This window comes from Vidua chalybeata, chromosome 1, assembly GCF_026979565.1.
Source record: "Vidua chalybeata isolate OUT-0048 chromosome 1, bVidCha1 merged haplotype, whole genome shotgun sequence".
NCBI lineage: Eukaryota > Metazoa > Chordata > Aves > Passeriformes > Viduidae > Vidua > Vidua chalybeata.
Genome location: NC_071530.1, coordinates 25,738,878 through 25,763,423, shown reverse-complemented (window position 1 = coordinate 25,763,423; position 24,546 = coordinate 25,738,878). Strand labels below are relative to the sequence as shown.

General features: G+C 37.1%; 1 protein-coding gene and 1 long non-coding RNA gene across 4 annotated transcripts in view; one reads left to right on the top strand and one right to left on the bottom strand.

Annotated features, from left to right (window-relative positions):
- Positions 1-2,920, top strand: part of LOC128783520 (uncharacterized) — a 45,708-nt gene extending 42,788 nt beyond the window's left edge. Inside the window, exon 3 of the long non-coding RNA XR_008429180.1 lies at positions 2,818-2,920. This is a non-coding gene — a long non-coding RNA (uncharacterized LOC128783520). The remainder of the gene's footprint in view (positions 1-2,817) is intronic.
- UMAD1 (UBAP1-MVB12-associated (UMA) domain containing 1) overlaps positions 1-24,546 on the bottom strand; it is a 79,543-nt gene that overhangs the window by 11,386 nt on the left and 43,611 nt on the right. For all 3 annotated transcript variants that reach the window (XM_053934280.1, XM_053934289.1, XM_053934270.1), the window contains exon 3: positions 7,534-7,619. In XM_053934280.1, coding sequence (XP_053790255.1) covers positions 7,534-7,619 — 86 coding nt within the window. The remainder of the gene's footprint in view (positions 1-7,533; positions 7,620-24,546) is intronic.

The following is a 24,546-nucleotide window of genomic DNA, read 5'->3' as shown; positions in this document are numbered from 1 at the left end:
TTACACAGATGCATGAATAAAAATTGCTGTACCAAATGCTATGCTCTGAGGTTTGTATAATGCTGCTTAAATTCCAAGCATGTGGCAATGTGTCCTGTTTACAAACTTAAAATATTTTAATGTAAAAAAAAAAAAATTAAGCAAGTATATTCTCATTCAACTTTCCAACTGCTCCCTCCATAGAGATTTGGGTCAGTAAAAGAAAGGAAGGATGGGTATTTGACTTTAATTTCCTCCATAAACAGTCTGTAACTGGAACACTTGTCAACACCACCTTCAGTAAACAGGTTACCAGGAGCCAGAGTTTGTAAAAGCTTCAGTCTACATACAGCAACAGGACTGAGTTGTCCTTAGCACCTACTGAGCAGGCTTTTCAGATTCAGGAATAAAAGTGTCACGACTCTTAAAACAGCAAAAGGCAAATTAATTAATTAATTAATTTAAAAGGAACTAATACTGGTCCACCTATTTTAAATAAGGTGGCCTCTTTGACTCTCCTTATTCTCTATGGATGGAAAATAATTGCCTCACAATGAAAAGGAAGAAGGGTACATTTTTTTTTTTAAAGATAGGTCTGTTTTATTTAGCAGTATTGTTAATCACATTAGAACAGTAGAAACACAAAAATTGTAGTACTGTGGAGGCAAGGAAAAGAAAATTGTAAACAAATAACTTACATTTTATTTTATATTTTTCAAAAGTGCTTTAAAACAAAATTTGAATATGTTCTTCCCAGTGCACAGCCTCTCACAAGAAGGACAGGAGCTGTGAAGTTCTGGTTTGATTTTTTTCAAGGCAAAAATTACAGGAGAAGTACATTGTAGCAAAAGGATCAAACAACACTGATGGAAAGTACAGAGAAACATTCCTGTATTACCAATATTAGCATTCTGGGCTGAAATGGGACAATTTTCATGTCACGTTTTCTTTCATTAAAATGGACTGCCCATTGCCATTTGTGGTGAGTTTTATCTTTAGTTATTCTTTTCCCTCTGGAAGTGGCAGTGCAACTAAGCTAAAGACATTGTTGTTTCCCTTACTTGCTGTTTAGAGTAATTGTTAACGAGCTGCCCTATGCTACGGTTGTTCACCCACCATTTTATGCTAATGCACCACATTGTAAATATCACTGTACCATATTCACACATAGTCTCATCAAGTGATGTATGATCTACATTGCATTTTAGATCAATTTTAATATTGGGAAAGCCCAGAAGGTTTGTTCTGAGAGGCAGGATGACTGACTGATCAATTTGTTGACAGCAGCAAAGTGAACCAGCATTACTGGCCTTTAGTCTAACCACATGTATTTGGGCAAGAGATACAGGATAATCAGTAGTTTTATCTGAGATTAAGCTAGTCAGAAGATCTCAAAATTAGAGAAAGGCTAAAAAATGTGATGAGAACATCTGGGCACCTAGTTTGAGCATCTCTTGCTACAAATAACCAATCAATGTAACTGAATAAGCAAGCAATTAAATCAAACATACAGTGAGTCTCTGCCCAATCTAAATAGGGAATTATGCATAGTGAGCTTCTGCATACATGTGCCTTGATCACCATTTCGTGTATATGTCAGAAAATCAGGCCAACTATACTATTTTATGAACTTTTTACATGTGGGCATATACTTTGCTATCTATAGGTACTGAATTATGAAAATATACCATGCCTGTGTGTTGTTCTTCCCCTACAGGATGACATTTTGTCCTCTGTTGCTCAAACCTCACAAATTGTGCAATCTGACTGCAGCACTGACTCTGGACTCCACAGGCAGGGCTGTGGGAGAGAGGGCTGCTGCAATCCATTTGTTGTGTTTGCATGTATTTGCTGGCCAGATAGAACATTCATGTCCCACCTTGGAAGACTGTAAGGCTTCCTCAGCTCTTGTACTGAAATCTCAGCTGAAGTTACACAAAGGGTTTAACAATATTTCACACTTGCAAAGTGCTATAGAAAAGTGTAAGACAGCCCTGCATTATGTTTTTTAAAATGAACTGTTTCCTAAGTTCAGAGAGGAAGTGGGTGACAACCACGTTAATTCACATCTCTCAATTCCCATTCAAGTTCCCTAGATCTACAAATATAATGCTTTCCTTTTAAAAAAAGACAACGGACATAGTATTAATGATGCTCCTGTGATTAAGTATGTGAATAACCCCAGATGTATATCATGTTACACAAACAAGTCCAGCTATTCACCTTAGAATTGAGAAAAACTCTACAAGGTGATAGTCTTGCAAGACACCCTGGGTCTTACTGGTTGACCCTGGGTCAATAGCTTGCACAAATCACAGTTTATAAAATGTTGCTTGTGAGGCCACTGCAACTAATTCTTTGTGACATGAGGAGCAGATTTTCTGATACATGTACATAATGTGTATATAAATATATATAATGAGCTATTGATATATTTATCAATATATTTATACATATATTCATACATAATGTGTATATAAACCCTCCCCTTTCCCCTGAGTTGTCCAATTGTTGTCCAGTAAGGGCAGACAAAAGCTCACTGGTCTATGTGTTCTGGAGATCTTGCTAGAATGAAAAGACCTCCTAAATATTTTAGTTTTAAATTAGTTAAATTATCTGACTGATAGCAATATGAATATTATGATATAATGAAGCTTTACAAAGTAAATATGTTATCGCACACTAATAGTTGTAAAATGTAATAGCTGTAATATGCAAAATTTGATTGGTTTTTAGCTGAATGGGCTATTTACCTTCGTTCTCAGTAAGATCACAAGCATATACTGTGCCTTTCTTGTCATATGTCAGCTCTGCTTCATATGCCCTTTCCATATGTAGCTGCACATGGATTCCCCAATGAAGTCCCAGCTATTTACCATACACACAAAGGATGAAGGAAGCTAAGAAAGGTGATGCCCATTGCAGCAGCCAAGGCTGAACACCAGTCATTCTTATTTCAAGGTAATGTTAAAACTTCACTTCTTACAGCTTATGATCATGCATGAGAGTTGAGTAAAACATAGGATATTTTCTCTGATGGTACCAGCTTCTCTTTTCAGAGAAAAGTATCTGCTTGATGACTTGCTGCAGACAGTCTTATTCCAGTCCCTTCTAAGAGTGGATAATTTCATTAAGTGATTATTGCTTACATACACAATTAAGAAGAGAGAAAATATGGACCAACAGGCTTTAAGGGTTTTATATATGAAAAAGATCTTAAAGTTAATATGACATATGACAAGCAATTAGTCTAACCAGGCCATGACTAGAATTCTACCTTATAAAAGCTCCTTATAAGAGCTTCTAAAAAAAAAAAAAAAAAGCCAAGCTAAGCAACAACATTTTCAATAGATTCTGGATTTTGTCAAAAGAGAGCAAACTAATCACAAATAATGTGATCACAATAATTTTGAAATATAAACCACTTTCTCTAAAGTAAATGTAGGGAATTTAAACTGATGCAACAAATCTAGCCCAGAACACCCTTCTTGTGATTTTAAATATGGGACCCCTGAACCATAAACCAAGAGTCAGTAAGTGAACAGTGACATGATCAGTAATAACTCCTTTTCCAGTAACTTGTAAAAATAATCCAGACAGACAAACTTAAGGAAAAAAACAGCGAATAATAGGTCTGATAGAAGCAAATAATTTTAATAGGAAAAAAAAAAGAAAACAAGATAACAGTAATATTATCATTATCACTTCCTTGATATTTTATATCTCATAGTATTTCTGTCTTTTGAGTCATACATCCCCTAACCAGATGTCTAGGAAACTGTTATTTACATCCATGTAGAATCCTTTACACAGCAGCTGTATAAAGGATGACTTTAATGAGTCAATGCCAGTTCAGACATAAAAAAATGTTCCTAATTTATTTAGATACTTGCCTAAAATGGTGCATACCTGTTTCTATATGCATAAAATCACAGATAATTTAAAATTTACCTCAGGAACTTCTATCTGCTGTGTTCTTGGCTTTTAACAGCAAATTATGAAAAGAAAGGGCACAAGAATCATAGCAGAGCTATTACAATTCATAAAGAAAACTAAGTCCTAAGATGATAAGAATCACAGCAAGGTATATAATTAGAGTGGCTATAACAACAACATATAAATTAGATAATTATGGATTAAGCAATCCCTTGGGGGATTCTCTCTTGCCCTAGAAAACGTATAACAAGCTCCTTAGATAGAAGGCAATAACTATTAAGTGTTTGAGGGAGAAGTAGGACTATAAGGAAAAACAAAAAAAAAATACACAGCAAGATAAAAATCCTAATTTAAAATCTAAAGATGGCTTTCATTTTTGGTAGTTTAATTTAATACACTTACTGGTCCAGTTTTCCTCCATTAAATCTGCTGACATCTGTTGGCTAAAGAGCGCATGTCAGATTATCCAGAAGTGCAAGATCAAATAAACATGAACTGCTTTTTAAGGTGACAGTAGGGAGATACAAAACACTGCAGCGATCACCAGAAATGGAATTTTTTTTGTTGTTGTTTCTTACATCAATGTAATAATCCCAGGTGTCCTGGGCATCAGACATACAATAATCTTCATAAATCCTAATTCAAAGCCATGCCATCTGTCAAAAATATTTTTTTATGTCCCCTAACAGATATGCTACATAATTGCTCTCACAGTAGGGCAAAAATACATGGTTGTACTAATTTGCTTTACCAATAGAATTGCTCATTATCAAAAATAACCCCACCACATTACTGGGGTTTCTAGCACGCTTTATGTATCAAAACTAACCTTTCCATTCTGCTATTTTCTATAACCTCAAATTCCCAATGAAAGCAGATAAAGATTGAATTATCTGAAAATTGTATGGTAATAATGGAAAAATCACAAGCATAAAAATAATAAAACCATAGTGTCTCTTTCAATTATGATTGTGTTGCAGTTAAAATTAGCTTTGTATTTCATGGTCACTAATTTACCAATTTAGTCACTAATAAGACTAATCTAAGTTCTCAGCCCTGCAGAGCACTAACCATTTTGGACGCAATCCAGAAAAGCACTTAGATGTGTGTGTGACTTTTAGCTCATGAGCCTGAAGCAACTTCAGAGGGATCAGACATGCTTGATTAGGCCCAGAGCACTCATTACCCTGCTGGACAAAAAACCATCCCCCTAGGACTGACCAGCAGTAGGAGATGACCCTCCCAAGCCCCTGTCCATACTTGTGGAGATGGAGAGGACACTCCATAGGGGAGTTTGTTCAAAGCAGGAGCTTCTGTCTGAAGCAGAAGACAAAATGTTTGGGCTTAAGTTGGCCTTTGAGAACACCCTTCCTCAAAGGAGTGTCTAACGACCTGCAATTCCCCTAACATGCATGCAATATCCAAACAGCTGAAAACAACCCTGACTGTATGGCAGGGTTCTGTTACACTTGCTGCCTAGTGGCAGCAAGACCATCTTGATGTAAACTTTTATTTGTGCATTAGTTAAAATAATTTATACAAGATTATACAAATATACGAACTTCACAATTCATGATTGTACAGCAAACAAATCCAATAGTAGCTAAGGAAATGGGAAATTCCAAAGATTATGGCCATTACCAAAAAACACACCAGAAAATAATTTCTTCCAAAAAATCAAACTCAACCTGATTTTCCCTTTGAAAATCCATGAACAAAGTATTACTTCATTCTTCTTTAAATCACATTTCCAAAAGCACTTTTCATGTTCCACACAGTTTATATCTAATAAGTAGTGAAAAAGTTTATATTTAAAAACAAAATCAGGTTTCCAGCAACTGAAATGATGAAGCAGTTGATGAAATAAATGCTCTTTTGTTCAGTTCTGCATGACAAATATCAGATGCCACTTTGTAGTAACAACTATATTTTAGCATACTGTTCTATGTTTATCAAGAATTTTTGTTTTTATACTAACAAGGTTATTATTTCAATTGATGTCATAAGTCTCTATCTCATATTGAATATGTAATACAATGCTTTTCCAGTTTCTCTAAATTGGTGAAGTTGTCCCACAAATTTACAAAAATATACTCACCACTGCAAGAAGGACCATTAGTTTCCTAATGGCCAGAATTATCCATTTAATTTCCAGGATTCACAATTATTCTACTTAATTTGAGAACTTGAGAATTCCTTTGAGTAAATGTGAAGTCCAAATACTGAAATCTAGACTGGAATGAATTGCCTAAATAGTGCTGGATCTTAATTTAACTGATTTTTTCACAAGCCAGTTCATACGAGTATTTTTATGACATGTAAGTATTTTAATAGAAAGATGAAAATATATCTTTGTTTCATTTTCCCTGTAATATCTGCTATTTTATTTTGAAAACTTTGCTTCTTTTCTCTAACTTATAAAATCAACACACATTCCTCTTTTCCTGATATTCCACAGAACTGAACGAACCATTGAGGCTGCAGTAACTGGCAGTTCACCATCCCCAGCAAGAACATCACATTAAGGGAAACTATGTTTGTCCAGTAGGTAACTACAACATCAAATAATTGGACTTCAGTTGCAAACACCCTGGCTCAGATGTGCATGGATCTAAAAGTCAGACTAAAACTTTGCAATTGGTTGGAACTAATTCATACTTTAACATTATCAGAAGGCAAACTACTCATTACTTATGAAGAATTACAGATTTCTGTATAGGACACAGTTTTAAATTTTAAATTAGAAAAGAAGACTACAGGCCATGCATACACACAGACCACTCTTAGGGATGGAAAAATTGTCACACACACCTCTACTATACCAAGGGACTTTGCAATAGTAAATATTGAAATGGCATTGAAAAGAGACAGACACTTTGAGTACCAAGGTGAGATGTGGGAAAAAGAGACAGGATAGGTTAAGCAAAATAAATGAACCACCACAAAAGCACAAAAAGTCCAAGCTAAACATCTTAAGTCACCTTGCGAATGTCTAGAATTATATAGCAGTGGAAAACAGGCCCATACTTGGTACAAAAGCATTTACAGAGTATGTGGAGAAGATGTACATCATATGCAGAAATATTCTGAAAAGCCCTCGCCTGTAAACATGTATCAAATATCAAATAAACCAAAGAAAAAGAAGTTCAGATTTACGGCCACACAGTAGAGAAACAGAAAGGAAACACACAATAAAGACAGTCTATTATACTCACATGTTTACATGTTGCTCATAATGGTAGTTGTGGAAATAGATGGCTTATGTAAATGTGTGACGTTTGCCATCACTACTCACTACACTAATGCTTCTATGCAATTCATTAACATCTAGCTAGTTTCATGCTTGCACAACTCAAGTATAAAAATAAGATATCCAGCAATACCATATAGTCCAGACTTCTACTATTTCCTTTTCAAATCTACAGCAGTGTGCTTCATATTATTGCCATCTAATTACTAGCAGAGCTGCTTTTATGATAGATGACAAGGAAGGCTGAGAGTGATTCAGCCAATGGAAGATGTGAATGTGGTGAAACTGTCTTCTGCAGGACATTCATACTTCTTAAATGAGCTGCTATGGAAGTTTCATCATGTGTGTATAAGGAAAAAGTCTCCTACCTGTGAAGGCTGACTGTACATCGGTCTGGTCTCCGGAAATGAAGTTTTATCCTTTGAGTCTCTACTTTGATCATCAGCTGTGTCACCTACCAAAGTAAAAAAAAAAAAAAAAAAATTTTTAAATAACTGAAATCCTTCATATTTTGCATAAAGTAAGAAAACTTCTTCAGTCTTCCTAAAATCAAATTATGCCCTGAGAAAGGGGGATTCTGTTGCCATATTTATATTTACAATTTTGAATATGAGAGAAAGTGAGAGAACTGAGAAATTTTGAACATAAAGAGAAAAACATTGAGAAGTGATCTGCAAAACCCAGGAACACATCTGTATCAATTATTTAAAGGGAAAAATTCTTGAGCAAAAAGGGGAGAAAAGAAAAAAGCAGGGCCCCTATTTTTGCATACTTTAGGACCATTAGGTTCTAATAATTAGCAAATGGTACACAGCAGTGTGACTATGTAGTGGAAAGGAGATACCAGGTGCACATCCATCACATCCCAATCCAGTGTCAGGGTAGTAGCCTCATTTCCACACAGTTGATACCTGTGCATGAGTGCAGAGAAAGACAAAGCATTCTGAGAAATGGCCTGGTTTTGACTGTACGGGGACAAAGACTGCTTGGCAGGCTGGGCACTGATCTCCTCCCATTGCATACACGGGGCTACCTCTGCCCAAGATTTTACTGACAAGACACAACTCAGTTTATCCCAAAAGGTGCAGCTGGTACTGATCTAAAGATGGGGTAGATCACAGCAATAAATTAGAGACAGACTATTTTCACATTTTATTTTTAAGACAGAAACTACAGGCAGAAGTAGTAGTAAAAGAAAAAAAAAAAACAACCAAAAAAAAACCACAAACAAAAAAACCCAGAATTTCTTTCTCAGATGTTGCAAAACAAGCATCCACCTATCCTATTTTCTCCAATTTTCTTTGTCAATGGAAGAGTGTACCAGAAGCTGTAAAGACTTTGCAGATTATCTCCTTCTGCTGTTAGTACTGGTCAGTAAATAGTTTGTAAGAGCAGACAGCTGAGAAAGATTAAAGATTTAGTTACATAATTTTGGTTTTATTTTTATTTGAATTCATACTGTTTTCTGTAATGGCGTATTTTGGAAGTCTGTATCTTTAAAGAGTCCTGCAGCAATAATTCAAAATAAAAGGGTTCAAGTTACTATAGTTTAACTTCTTTGCTAAACCAGTGGTTCTGGCTCCCCTGTTCCATTTTCTCCAGAGGTTTACTCAGAGGCAATGCACCAGGCAGAAGCCTTTGGAAACAGCAGTCAGCTTCTGCCCATGCCCAGTTAGGCTGAAAAGCCAATGACACTCAGGTCCATGCATGTTTGTTCCATACTGTTCCAGGTCTGACTGGTCAGATCCCTCAAGTACAGTGCAATATTTGGTAAAGTTTTTTATGAAAACAATCACTAATATCTAATTTTTGTGTCCAAGTATTATTCCTAGCAATGTATTCAGAGAATCATCATCATCGTCTTTCTCAGAGGTCTTTGATGCCTAATAATTTCATTAATGTCTGCACTTTCCAAGACCTTTTCTGAAGCTGAAAGATGCTTCTTAGTAAACTAGTAATTCTCTACATAAAATACTCTAAAGCACTTGTATTCACAAGAACTATGAAAAAAAGGGGTGTGGGAGAATGAAGGAGTTGGGGATTCAATTAATCTTCCATTTCACTCCCAGTACTTTTAAAAACACAATTTGTAAGCACCTATAAGATAATGAGGTAAATAACAGTCATGAAAATCATGAATGTTAAACAATTAGTTTACATTTGTAATGAAGTAGAGGCCTGCAAACAAAAATTATTACAAGCTTTGTAAATGCGCCCTGCCTCAGGGAGGTGTAAAAGTGGTTAACAGATACAGATACACTTGCTGTGGATGAGACTGCAAACAGATTTACTTGTACCAAATTTAGGCTAGATCAGTTTCTCCAGGAGTAAGGCTACTTAACCTCTTTGATCAACCTAACAAAATGGTTTCTCTTAACCATGCTTAATCTCCAAAGGGCTTCAGAGATGGGCTGAAGAAACATCTGTTGTGAATGGTCTCAATCATGCCAAGACAAGGAAGATGAATGACCTTTTTGTGTTTTGTTCTAGTCCTACATTCCATGATCAGTGCAGGAGGAATGACTCCACAGGATACCCCTTCCCAAGATCAGGGAGCTTAGCTGTGTGCTGAAGACTTGTGAAGGTGCTGGGAGACTGCAGTGAGATGGACAACGACTCAGCAAGTGTGTAAGGGCAGAGCTGTGTGGGCAGTCAGTATCAATGGATATACTGGGTGAAGTTGGGTGTTTGCATAAACATACTGAAAACAGTCACAGCAGGGATTCAATAAACACAGGAACCAACATTCTACTCCTTGTCTTTACAAACCATTCCTGAGAAAGCATTCTAAAGTTTTTATATGAAAAACCACATTAAGAAAATCCAATGCATAGATATGGTTAATGCTATCCAGAATATACTTTTTCCCTGTGATTAGTTTTCCTGAAGATGAAAAGAGTCTTGGTTTGTAATCAGGACCAAAAGGTCATAAATGATCATTAGAAAGGAAGAATAAGAACAACTCAGTTAGAGAGAAATGAAATTTTTTACTTACAACTTCGTCATCCAGCTCCCAAAATTCACAAACTCTTAAGGAAGCCAAATATAGGAATACCTGGTGTTTCACAATTCAAATTGCCTTTGTGAAACTGCACTTCAATGCAGAGTTCTTCTTTGTTAAAAAAAAAAAAATAAATAAAAAAGGGGAAATCCCAAGATCTTGCCAAATTTTCAGGCATATGGTCCTGCAAGGATAAGCCATGACTCTTTGTACAGACTTTTATTATTTGAGTTAATAGAGTTAAAACAGTGATAGGCAGCTGCCAAAGACACCAAACTGTCTAAGACATTCAGCAGGATGGAATATTTTTCCACATAAATTGGTATTTTCCATGTACTTCTTTCACTGGTTCCTATCTCAAATATTCAACCAATTAGTCATCCTTATTTCTACTACCCAAATAATTAATTAACTGTCACATACCTCCCCAGCTCTATCAAATCCCAGCCCTATCTAGCTTGTCATAGCTGACTCATCATGTTTAGCCATCCACAATTTTTTTTTTTTAATTTTTTTTTTTTTTTTAGCTTGCCTTGGTTTCCCATTGACTTACAGTCTAATCTCTTCCCTTAAGTGGAAGTCATAGTTTGTCTTTCCTCTTTAGGCTCAGCCTTTAAAATCCTTTCCTCTGGTCTGGGTTTTCCTCTTTCCCTCTGCAACCCTGCTATCTCGATGTGAATAGGTACACCACCATATTTTTGCCAAACTAAGCAACTGAAATCTGGCTCTGAAGAAAAATCCCAAATAAATGACCTTAGTGGAAAGGGCCCCCATAAAGTCTTTCATCAGAACTGCAAATATGTTCACAGATAAGGGCAGAAGGACCATGGTAATCACCTAGCCTAAACTCCTAAAATATGGGTAAAAATATGGGCCATAAGATTTCTTGAATTAATTTGTTTGAACTAGAGGAACTTTAAAGCTGTATTTTAATCAGTGGATAAAAGACAAAATTACTTATTTTAAAAACTACTTAGATTCTGGCTCATATATTCCTTGGTTTAAGCATTGTGTAAATTTCAGTCATAAAACTCCTCTAGAAAATAAGTCTAAGTCATATATCAAAGAATGATGTATACTGTTTAAAGTCTATAAGAATTAGAAATGGAGGGCACTTCATGAAATGTAATACAGTTTAAATATGAGCAGCATAAACTGTAATATGCAGCACATTACTGGGAAAATTTATCAGGAATAAAACAATCATGTTCATTGCTGTAAAATATTCCCTTCCCTACCAATGGGAAAATATTTGAAGTTTAAAAAGGCAGTAGTAGGTGTATTTATCCTACTGTCCAGATAAGCTTGTATTTCAAATCCTCTGTCTTGGGAGGCTGTTTTTAAGTTATATTAAGCCTTTTCCAGGCCCAAATAATCAGTGTTGCACTGAAAGGCGAGACATACGTTTCTCCTTTCACTAAGCTGATGCTAGATTTTCACCAACATTCTCCAAGTTCCACTGGTATCTTTTTCTAAGAACTGCAGCCAGGTGTTCCACAGGAAAGAAATACCTAGTCCAGTCCTCAGTATATACTATGTATAGCCTCCCTCAGAACTCAGAGTTTTTGGTGTCTTCAGAAATCTGCATTCAGCTGCCTATCGAACCTCAGCAAACTCTCATATAGAAAGGTTCACCCACAAGTTTGGCTTCTACTCAACAAGGAAGTGCTGTTTCTATTTATACTCTTTCCTCTTCCAGCATTTTGTTAACCTCAAGCTGTGTAGTCTCTTGATCAACAGACAACATTTAAAAGCCTAGCCCACCCTCAGTTTAATAAATTAAAACCAATTGTAAATGTACTTTATAATGTACACTGCCATTTGTCTCAGCCTGTGTAAAACTCCTGTGAGACACTGAAGCACGTACAACACAGCAAGCAGTAACTAGCTACCAAATACATGGATTTTCAAATGTCACCTTCAGCTTCAAAAGGAAGACAGATATTTTCCATTATACTTTAGTTAGTTGCTTAACTCTTTGTTGCCCATCATTATCTTCTATGTCCTGCATAGAGATGGCAAGAACAAAGAATATTCTGGCTTCTACTTGGCAGCAAAAACACAAAAAGTTTTAAGAAAGGATTAGTAAGATCTGAAAACAGGAGAGACTGACTCTGTGGAAGCATCAAAGTTTTACTACAGTTTCTTTTCCCTCTTTCTTACTCATAAATCTTACCCTCTCTCCGTGAGATAAGGAAGAAAGGTATAAAAGGATAAACTAGTAGAACTTCAGGCTTCAGTCCATCAAGACTGACAGTGTTTCAATCTCAGGAGGTATTTAAGAAGTATTGTAATTCCCTCTGAACATCTGCCTCTCAGGAGTCCCTGCAATGGCACTTCCATGCAAAGGGGGTTGATAGCAAGTCCTGCTCTCCTCTCTGCCTCCAGGTCTTTCAGCAGGGATGAAACATGTTTCTGCACAGTCTGTTCCAGCCCTGCTTGGCTCTCCAGCACTCACTTCCAGGGTCTCACATCTTCCACTTACCAGCCAGTCTCTACCCAGTGAGTGAGCTGGGGACTGCACTGGGGTGGTGCCAGGGAACCTTGACGGCAGTAGCCCAAACACAGAATTGTGCTGATTTTATGGGATCAAGACAACTAACAGAAGACAGGGAAGACAGAGGGAAGATCCTTATAAATCTTTGCTAATGAGCATAGAAACCCTGAATGGTTTGGGTTGGAAAGGAACTTTAAAGATCATCTATTCCACCTGTCCTGAATGGATTGTACAAAATAAGCTGTAATTTAACAGTTTGCATTGGTGGTCAACAGATCATTCAGTGATCCATCTGAATCAAATATGGCACTGGCCAGTGCTGTCCTCTTCCATGGCACAGATGGGACATTGATGAATAGTTGGCTCCTCCATTTTCTTGAAAGTGGGACCATCATGCTGTCTAGTATTAGGGCTATAAAACTACATATTAATCTTTATTATCATCCACGCATACATGACCAAGACATTATAGCCTTATAAGAATATATATCTAGTTGGCAAAACAATGAAGTCATCCTAGTTTCAGGTCACCTCATCCTGGTTTCATATTAAAGCTTTTCATATCAACAGCAGTTTCATTTCAACAAGCTAATAATATCCCCTAAAAAAACCCAATATATCAGCAGAAAGATTCTCCACAGCTGCAACTTACAGCAAAACAAGAGTTTAAGAGTTTATGCTGCATAAGGGTGAGTGAGAAGGAAGTCTGGCTATGTCCATGATAAGGCAGAGGTTTGCTAAGTGTTTGGCAGCCTTTCATTGAGTTTCAATAGTGTATTATGAGGTCCTACAAATAAAACTTTGAAAACTTTGAGAGTAGACGTTAACCAGTATCTTCTCTAATTGTCCTGATGAACCACAAGAAAAATCTATATAAACCCTGTAATGAGAATCCTGAAACTGATTTCTTCAAATTTGTAAAAGGCAGGGGGGGAAACTGTAACAAGATAAATATCACCCTGAATGGTTTTGCATTTGCAGACATGAAGCAACAAGGTTCAGTCCTTTCCCAATTAAGAATAGCAAATCCAGCTTCAGCACATGCCATTGGAGATTATGGGAGTGGCACTCCACATTGCCACCCAGTCTGATTTTGGTATCCCATCCTTCTGCAGGCATTCTTAATGGAGAGTCTCCGTTTTCCTAAACAATTCTGTCAGGGTCTTCTCAAGCTGCTCCCACTTTTAAGATCACAGTGAAACCATAGATTAAAAACTTCCCTATGAAAAATATTTTGTTTCCCCAAACAAAAACTTTTCAGAAGATAGCAATAGAAAAACAATATGAGAGGATTAGAGGCTCCTGTAGTTTCCATATCCCAGATCTAAATATTCTTAAATTTGCAAAAAGTGTTTTATTTCTGTGCTTTTCTATATTTCCAACTACTTAAAAGTTTCACTTCTTTCAAAGCTTTCCTGAATCCTGAAACAAAGGACCCTTAGAGTTTAGATTTAACTCCATCTCCAACCACTTCATTGAGGCTAAATCATTCCAACTCCTCGACCCCCATTGAAAAGGCTCTCTTTTAAGAGGTGCCCAACTCTTTCAGAAAGCTGATGAATCCAAAGCCAGAGTTTTGTGGCAAAATTTTAGTCAGAAGGAATCCTAGAGATCACACCAGTCCAATCTCCAGTTCAGTGCAGGGCTAACTTCAAAGTGAAAGAAACTATGTACCTCAGGTGGTTTGGCTGAATTTTAAGGCTCCAAAGAAAGAGCTTCCTCAGCATCTCTCATGTCTCAGTTATATCTATCCCTCTACTGTTTGTTACGTCCAGGTTCACAGTTACATGCAAAGCAAACTGTAGAATTAATTAGTCCATGAGCCACAATCCCCATGATGAAATGTTATTTTTCTTTGGTTTTAGGTTATGAGAATTTCATGTCAAGCATAAAGAAATGCCAGGAAGTAATCTCACTCTGATTCTCTGGTGTGATGCATCCATGCAAGTACTTTTCATCATATGTGCATTCATATGTGCATGCCAGCCTTTCTCAGTAGTCCACCGAAACACTGAACCCCCCCACCACAGCATATCTTTTCAGAGATCTCATTTTTCCATTTTGCTATTTGGAAATTCTGTTCTAGACTTCATTACTTTAGATAGTGCCACGCCTTTCTTATCAAGTTGTGCTATCAGAATGAGCAAGTGATAGGACTTACCAGCTACTCAATACAACCTTAGGACTGAAGCAATCAACAATATAGATTCAAGTAAGGGCTTATGACATGTTCAGTCATTTTATAAGGAAAACATTGAAAGAAAAAGCTAAACAAGAGAAATGTACGTCTTCTAAGTCTTCTGACCCAAGATTTGTGCTTATCTGTGTATGTGCACGCCACCACCTCGGGGAAACCGCAAAGCTGTTCATTGCTCTTCCGATGTTCAACTGACACTGTGTGGATATACCCACAGCATATCTATTGTATGCTGGTATTAATCATTAATATTGGCCCTAAAAAAAAAAAACCCAAAAAACAGAAAATCTGCCTAGAAGGCACAGATCAGATAGGCCAGTTCTCTTCATGCACTAAGTCACAGTTCTTGACATTCCTAGAGAACCTCTAAATCTTCCTGTTATTCACTTCATCTGTCAGTTAAGCCACTCCATATCAACACAAATGTAACCTTCCAAGGCCAAGTGAATCACACTTTTCTGGGGAAGCAAACCATTTAATCTACTTTTTTGAAAAGTTTTATAAACTGATTTGTTCTCTTTTTATTTTAGACATAATCACTCAGTGATACCTGATTGTCATGGTCAGCTAGACCAGCTCAATCATCTCACAGAACAAGGACATTGTTCTAAGACCAGGAATAAATAAAAAAAGTTTAGATGTTTAAAAATTATTAAATTTTTAAATTTAAATTATTAGATATTAATATTAGATATTTAGAACAATTTAATGTTAATTCATATAATCTCTTTCCACATCACTCTCAAATCTGCTTCCTGGTAGTGGAAGATGTCTACACTTCACATAATCCAGCTTTGCTGTGTCAACAGGCTGGTATGCAACAAGTGCAAAAGAAGCCTCAGTTTGCAAACTTAATTTTCTTCCAGGATTATAATCTCCCACTAGATCCTTTTTGCTTTTCCAAGGGATGGAGATAAAGACAACATTGTTTCCCTTTATTTGTTCTAGTTCTCTTGCTTAACTTTCTCTTGTTTACCTTTGAGAGAATATGACAGTCACAATCTTCACAATTCTTCCTGTGTTTTCTTTTTTTTTGCTTGTGAGGATGAGAAAAAGCTTAATCTCAAAACAATAGAAGTCTTTACCTCTTCAGTTCCTGATGAACAGTAAAATGCTTTCGGGAAACATCAGTGATAATAACAAACTCAAAGGAAGACAATAGTACAGCTCACACAGAGTAGTGCTGGCAAGCAACCTCCCCTTTAACATGTTTTAGCAGCATCATTTCCTTGTCACTAGTTAATCCAACCTATAAAACCTATCTCAGATTACAGGCTCAGTCGTTTTTCAAAGGTATATAAATACTGTAACATTCCACTTTCCACTATGAAATTAACATTATTTCAGTATCCTCATTTAACTATGACATTAGGACTCCCTTCCTCCTGTTTTATTCATGATGTGGTTCTAAAGGCAGTCCTGTCCAGAAAGCAAACAGCACACACACTGAAGCCCACTGATGAGGACAGAGATTTTCCTAGCACTTAAAAACCTGCTGAGTGGTCTGCCTGTTCAGTGTCTTGGTTACACTGTGCAACTTGCATTTCAGTAGGTCCAACACGCATTAAATTTATTTGCTTGTCAAAAACTGAGGTGCTGATAGCCTGATATTTGCATATGAAGCTTGCTACATAAATTAAATTATATTAGAAAACAAACAATGCAAATTTAAGCTGGTTTCCCATGGAATTAGATTTACATGACCAATCTTCTGTCCTTGATAACACAGGAAAATATTGTCAAATATGGTTGAAAGTGGCACAGAGATAGAAGATTTGGTGATATTTAGAATATACAGAATATAACCATCTGCAGCTGGGTAGTAAAAAGAGACTAGGAGTAATACCCCAGCTGAAGGAAAAACCCATTGCTCTGTTATTCTTGGCTTGCTTGGTCAATTGGCAAATACTGCTGTGGTTGGTTACTGTGAATGAAGGGAAGGCAAGGGAGGCCACTGTAATAATGCAGGGAAATGCTCAGGGCTGTTCCAGTAGGGTAGAAGGACTAGGAAATCCTCAAGGAGATCCTTGATAAACTGTTCCAGAGAACTCTGTATTTTATTATCTTAATTGCATTTCAGCTATTTGAAACAAGAAATACTCTTTTTATAAAGAGGAAGAGAGGAAAAATCCCACCTAAAAATTTGTAAAACTATCAATTGACTCATATTAGGGCCACTTATATCTTTGTCCCACAACACACTGAGATGAACTCATGATCACATACAGCTTCATCCCAATAACCAGCCTTCAAGTGAACAGCTGCCTACAACATTCACATTAGTTATTATGAACTTTTCTCATGTCTTCTAGAAACTCTGAAAGTACCAGAAAGCTGAGCTAATACTTTGTGGGAGAAAATTGGTAATAGGACAGAAGACTCATTTAAGGTAACATATGTAGCATAGTTATGAGAAATTTCCAAAGTAATAATAATTTCTTACCCAAGTGCTACTATCCTCTCAGAGGCATGGAAACCCCACTAATTTTGAAACTAAGTTAAGCAGAATATATTTAAAACATAAAGACCATACACAAAGTTATATAGATACCCTGAAACACCCTGAAACACACTTAATATCTGCATGCCATACAGGCACAATACAACTTATGCAGAAAGTTAAATCATAATACCTAAGATTCTATTAGAAGGCTTACAAATACTGTGGTTTAAAATATATTCCCTCCCTACCTTTTTTTTTTTTTTTTTTTAAGTTATTTTCTAGACAGCAGCCTGGAAATCTTATGTCACTGTGCCTGTATAATGTAAATTCTGAGCAGAAAACGGTATGGCACAACCACTGCTGCTTTTGCATTTCTGAAATATGCTTGCAGACTACTTCTGAACAGCATGGGTTTCTTTTCTCTAAAAAGAATAAATTCACTGCATTTTTTGTAGTGAAAAGCACAACTTTATAAACATACCTAAAATTGGTACAGAGAGGCTTTGAGTATTTTTTAAAAGTAAAGCCAACATCCAAAAGCAATCTCAACAGATTATTCAATAACAAAGTATCTCTGCTTCTGTAACTCCTTGAAAAACTACTTTTGACTTACACTGTTAATTCTGTTGTATTAGTACCATCTTCTGATCTCAGACTTACAAAGGGATCTAAAACTAATCAACCAAGTCTCCTCACAAACTAAAACATAAATCCATTTAACATTTCCTCATAAAGGACAAAAACCTGCATAGTAGCTGAATTTTGGATCATACCTCTGTCACAAATAACCAGCTCCACACTGATGATTAAAGGACTACCTAATTTTATTTATTTATTTAGAGCACATAGGTCAATAATGTGGATTAACTAGGATTAAAGTGTTATTTTCTGATTATTTTTGTGCTTTAAGCTGGTTTAGTATTTCTAGGAACTTTATTCTAAATCCAGCTTTGTAGAAGAAACTATACCACAGAACTTCTGGACTACTCTTGACTAGTGTGCAAACAAAATGGAAATGTTCATTTCAACATATTACTGCTAGATTCCTTGGTTTTAAAGGCAACAACATAAATAGTATTAAATATTCACAGATTTTTAGTATGTCTGGCTTTATTACTTTGAAACCTTTCTAACTATTCAATTGCATTTTTGCATTACACAAACACAGTACTGCAGATCTGTTAGAAAAAAAATTAATTAACAGCAGAAAAAAAGACTAGAATAATTCTTTAAAAGTATTCAAAGAGCAGGGCAAAAGTTATTTTGGGGAGGAGAAACAGAGACGAATAAAAATTCCTGAAAAATTCCTGAGGAATTTGCTTTACAAAGTCTAAAAAAAGCCTCACCACATTAAAATATCCATTTACAAAGATAAAAGAGCAACAGATGTAAAAGTCCAGCTGATACATTTTTGGCTGTATCATTCAGTGAAATGCCCAAATGTTTGCATGTACACCAAAAAGTGACATTAACACTGCCCACAAAGCAAAGAGAAAAAAACATAATTGTGCAGTACTTGAATAATTCATTTTAAAGAAAAATCTGTCAGGATGTTGTACCATATTCTTTTTCTATGTGGAGAAAATGAAGAAAGGTCAGAGCAGCTGTTTTATTATCAGCTGTTCATGGTGTGAAACTGAGGGCTACAAATGCTTGTGTTAAGTTATGCCTACACTGTAAATCAATGCCTTCCCTAAACTCTGTATTGAAATGGAATTTTCCAGCTGAATATTAAGCATTTCAATTTGTAAGAAAAACAAAACCAAAACACCCTCGTAGGATCATGCCAGCGTTAAGAGCACAAAGGCAGATGGGCAGTTTTCAAAAAAAGAGCATTTCTTTTTTTCCTAAGATGGCAACCACCCACCCACTTCTGCAGAGGCCCTGGGGAGCCAGGGATGGGGCTCATCCCTTGAGGGTGGATTTCAAACTCTGCAGCCAAGGTTTCAATGGAACTCCAGGATTATAGGCCCTTACCATGGATGTGTAAACTACATTTGAGAAGCTACCAGATCTTCTGATAAAAACTTCACAATGTTCAAAGATGAAGGACCACACTCTGCCTCAAGCTTTCAAGCTGGCAATATTCAGTAGACTAGAAGTACAAGTGTTTCTGTGGCCCTCCAAATGCAACCAGCAAACTGTCCCAGAAACTGAAGTACAAAGTTTTCCAGGTTCTGTGGCTCCTTATCCACTTGCTCAACACCAAGTTCCCAGACAGGTCTGCCCTGTACATGTAATTTTTCTCCAGAACTTTTTCATGCAATAACACGATTAGAATAGAATAAGTATCTGTTTCAAAACACAGCACACTGAAAACAGACAAGGCCACCCTACAAAAACAAACTGCGTACAGCTGGTAACTCCCTTCTGGCTACTATTTGAAGAACTGTCAGTCAACCTGTAGTGTGAACATTATTACCTAAGGGTGAGCTTTCACAACATGGCTGAGTCAGGCTAACAGCTCAGTGCTGCCAAAAGGAGCAGTCTTGCCTTCTCCTCTCAGCATGGGTGCTCCTGCTCTTTCTTTGTGGTGGCCCCCAAATTCTCCCAAGTGCTTGTGAGCTACCAGAGCTCACTGAACTGGCTAACAGATAAATGCATACTCCCTGTTTTGCTGGGTTAGTTTTCTGCTAGTTTCATGAGCTAAATCAGAGATGTCAAATGAGCTGGCAGAGCTGGCACATGGGTGATGGAAAGTAATCCTGCTTCCAGGAGCAAGAAGCAGGGTGACCCTTTCTTCAGACAGTTCCGCTCTGCGGAAGCATACCCTATTGTAGAATCAGTCTTGTTTTCCACCATGAAAAAGCAGGAAGCAATATTTCAGATCTAAATGTAGTCTTCACTCCAAACATAAGACAAATCAACATGTAAAGTTTCAAAAGTGTGCTAGACCTCACATATCAAAAACATGAGGAAGTTCTTAAACACAGGAAAAAAATCCCAAACAAGTTAGTATATTAGGAAATGCTAATTTTTATTATTATCAGTAGGCAGTAGGAAACTAAAGATTAATACATATTCCTAGTTTTGCTCCTTTTCTTCAAGGGTTCAACAGTGCAACTTTCTCTCTTTCACTTTCTTCTCATGAGAAAGTTGCATTCATTTTCACTCCGTTAGCCCCAGGGAATCAGACAAGTAAGCACTTACTATACAAGGCTGCACTGCTATGTTGAAGGAGCTTTCTGTGGATGCAAATAGTGTTAGTCTGGATGACAGCTCTTTAGCTACTTCCATAGACTGGCTTGAAAAAATTACCATGGATAAAGCAATTTTATGAAAAATCTAAAATCTGGCTTGGTCAACGCAAAGAATCCATCCAAGTATTTTAATTTCTTTCAGGTATTAAAAAAGTAGGTGAGGTCATACAATTTTTGTGAATTCTATTTAAAATGCACTGACCTGAACCCTGAATATGAGGAATTTTGTGAAGATGAGACCTGAACCAGGTCTCATATCATACTGATATTTTTTCCCATTCCTAGCTATGCTCCTTATCACCTCCTGCTTGAACTCAGTACTCAGAGAAAAGCACAGACCAATAATGTCACCCTCATGTCTCCCTACAAAACCAATGAACCAACCCATCCTATGCACAAAGGGCTGTGTTACCACATACTGATTCAACTGGCTGCAAATTGGCAGATGAAATTCTAGGTCACAAAGACCTGTACTCCTGTATCTGATAGGCAGCTGCTACGGTACATTAACGATTTTTCACAAAACAAGAGAGAATTAAGTTTCCATGATGCAGTTACTGCTTTATATGTGCTCTACTCAGGAACATGTCCTATATTCAGATCACACTGCAATTTGCCCAAAATCATCATGCAGACTGATAGGTAGAAAAAACTAGAAGGAAAAAAAATCCAGGGCCATAAACAACATGGCACCCTTTTCCTCCCCAAAGACAAAAGCTTCTGTCTGGAAGACAACTAATTTCATATCTTCCTTCATATCTCCTTCATACCTCCTTTAAGGTGAGGACAACACGTTTTGTGCCTGGAATTTTACACACACAAACACTACAACAGGGCAGAAAATGTACGTGGTTGCCAAATGCTGTCAAAATTTGTGACCTGTCTTTCCTCTCCACTCTGAGCTGCTTGCTCCTACTGTACCCCTCATCCATTCTGAGGGTAGTCTGGCTCCTTAGGGTGTCCCCCCCTCTCTCCAAACCACAAGAACTGTTGCTGCTGGCTGAATTTGCTTGCACCTTAGTCCTGGTTCCAGACCTGGATCCCTATCAGATATCTGAGCAATGATACACTCAGAGCCAACTGAGCATCACCAACAACCAAGGATGCATTTCCATTCATACCTCCCACTTCTGTCTTCCCTCTTGCTATACCTGCTCCGTCATTCAAGCCTTTCAAACCAATTCACCTTACTAGAACAGCGTAACACTAACCCAGAAGAAAGTTCACAAAATTGCAGAAAAATTAAATAGCAGAAGAGTAGAGTCTGAAGCAGGATAAAGGGACTGGCCCTCCTTCAGGGTGACAAAAGATCAGCCCAGCTACATACAGAGCTAGCCTAAGACAGGGTGATTTTCTCAACAGAGCAACTATTTTTGCATGCAGTATGACCAGTCATGTTTAATTGTTGCCTGAATAAAGGTGATGTTGTGTGAGACCACGAGACCTCATCTAATCACTCATCACCACTAAGAAAGGGAATTTTTGTTCCATTCACTCAAAGGCCTTTCCCTTGCACTGACTCTGACAAAAAATGAACTTTCTGCTCATAAACCCATCTTTTACTGGCAATTGAGCCAATTGACTAAGTCCAGCAAACACCAGAGCTGGTGCAAAGCAAGATTCAGTGAAGTGGAGGAAAGTAGCACCTTTGCTTTTGGGTAGTGGTGAGCTGATAAAATCTAGATTATCCCCACTTGCAAAACCATTACTGGCCAAAAAACTTTTAAATTAGTAAGATCAGAAATAGGAGAAGACAACATATAGGATTTTGTCTTTGAGATACCCCACACTACTTAACTTTAAAACCTTGTGTTTACAAAAAACTCCTTTGCATTACTGTTCTGCCCCAAAGGGATTAAATAGGAACAAAGCCTGAAAACAACCAGTCTCAAACTTTCAAAGCAACTTGGAGGTTAAAAGACTATGCCTGTTGTTTGTCAAAATGCAGATGTAGTGTACAAATGTGGAGAATGTTTTGGGACTAACTTATTGTGAAAGGGGTATAGCTGCAACATAGATCTCTAATTTAGGAGATCAGGCTCCCCACACAGGTATTGCTAACAGACTTTCCCAGAAGGTGCCCAAGAGGCACCTACGTTAAACATCTCCTCAGTATGCAGGGAAGCATCTTCCATCCAGTGAGTAAATTGAAAGAATTGCTCTCAGATGAAGACATTTGAAGTCAAACACTCTTACAAACAACCTAATCCATGATTTCTACACCATCCTCCAATACAAAGGGTACACTAAACCTAGGCAGCTGTTCTGAAAGGTTGCCATCAGAAGAAAAGCTCTGCTACAATACGAAATTTCAGATATGGGATGTGAGCATGCCTCTAAGATCACCCCAGTAACTGCAGAGATTTAGGAAGCAAGAAAAGGCTCTGGCACCTGTTGAAAGGTCGAAGAGACGTATTCTGAGTTTGTCTTGCTGGAATTTGTTTCTAAATTAATAAAAAACATTGTAAAAAGTAACTGGACTACAAGTGTATCCTGAAGGATAATTTCCTTTTCTCTACCTGCTTCTACAATCAATTTACAGTTGCAGTTGTAATCAAAAGTAATGAAAATACAATACATATTTGAATTAGTGTATCTTTATTGCTGTCCCAGAATCTCAAATTAAAAACTGAGGACAGACCACAGAAACATTACCACTGTATAATAGTCAATCAAACCTTTTCAAAACTTTGTCACAAGAGTTCTGGCATTTAAGAAAGGGGCTCTCAATTGCACAGACATGCCTGTAATTACTTTCTTTCACCATCTCACTTCTAATGCCTGGGTGTCAGGTGAGTATATCCAAAGCTCAAATCCCCAGCAGCACACCAGAGAATGGAGTTCAGAAAACAACCTGACCACCTTTTGATCTATCACGTGTGAGCTTAAAACATCCCTACCACTGCTCCCAGTGTTCTCAGGGGTCCAGTAGGAAAACAGGATTATTTCTGATCTCAGCCCACATGGCATGGATTTACCTACCTGTATTAACCTGAGACCAGGCTGTTCTCCTCTGAGGTCTGCATTACCTACAATCCTCATCGCTTGCTTCCCACAGAACTAAGTGTCATTTGTGCTAATCGGTGCTAAGTGAACCAGAAATGAGAGAATGGCAGGGATCCAGCTGACTCATTAATACCAGTGTAACGGATTAACCCTTTTACATTGTCTTCCCACCCCCCCCAATTAGTCAGCATCAAAGAGGTTTGAGACTGCACACACTGGAAACATAAAATGGGACAAAGTGTTTGAAAACAAAGGAGGACATCTAGGAGCAACATCATATTCTGCCACAAGGTTGGTTCATAGGTTTATTTTCATATTACTTGGAAATAGGGTTTTTTTTGAAAGTTAAGCTAAGCTTTATTTTAAAAGCAGCAAGGAAATTAAATAGCCTGTCTGAAGAAAGTGAAACATTCTGATATGTATAATAAATCCATAACAAACTTGTCATGTAGATGAAAAGTGCATAGTTCAGCATGAAACATACAGCTTCCCATTCAAAGTTCAAAATAGTTATTAACTGTGACTATAAAATTACTACAAAATGTTAAAACTTCTTTTTTTTTAACATATGGGCAGCACTTTTTGATTTGTGATGCGAAACAAGCTATTTTTGCCTTAGTCAAACTGCTATTTAGAAAAATCCCTTCTAAAAAAAACTGTCAGTCTGAGGTTTGACACTATACAAGATGGAGCACTTATTTTCACAATACTTACCTGCTTGAACAAGTTTTTCTAAATGTGTAACTGCCACCAAAGATTAATGACTCCTCTCTGTGCCTCCAGTGGCCTCTTATTCCATTTGATAGAATGCTAGCATCTTTATTTCTTATAATAAGCATCTGTATGAACGTGTGACATGCATACCTGCGCATTCTGACAAACAACACATCCCAGACAAATTTAAGAAAGAGACCTCAACTACATTTGCAATGATGTTTTTGGAATATTGTGGCATTTCTCATTATGCAGTTATATATACACTTCACCAAAACTTGGATTACTGTACTGTATAACTTGAATGCTAATGCTGAAGATTT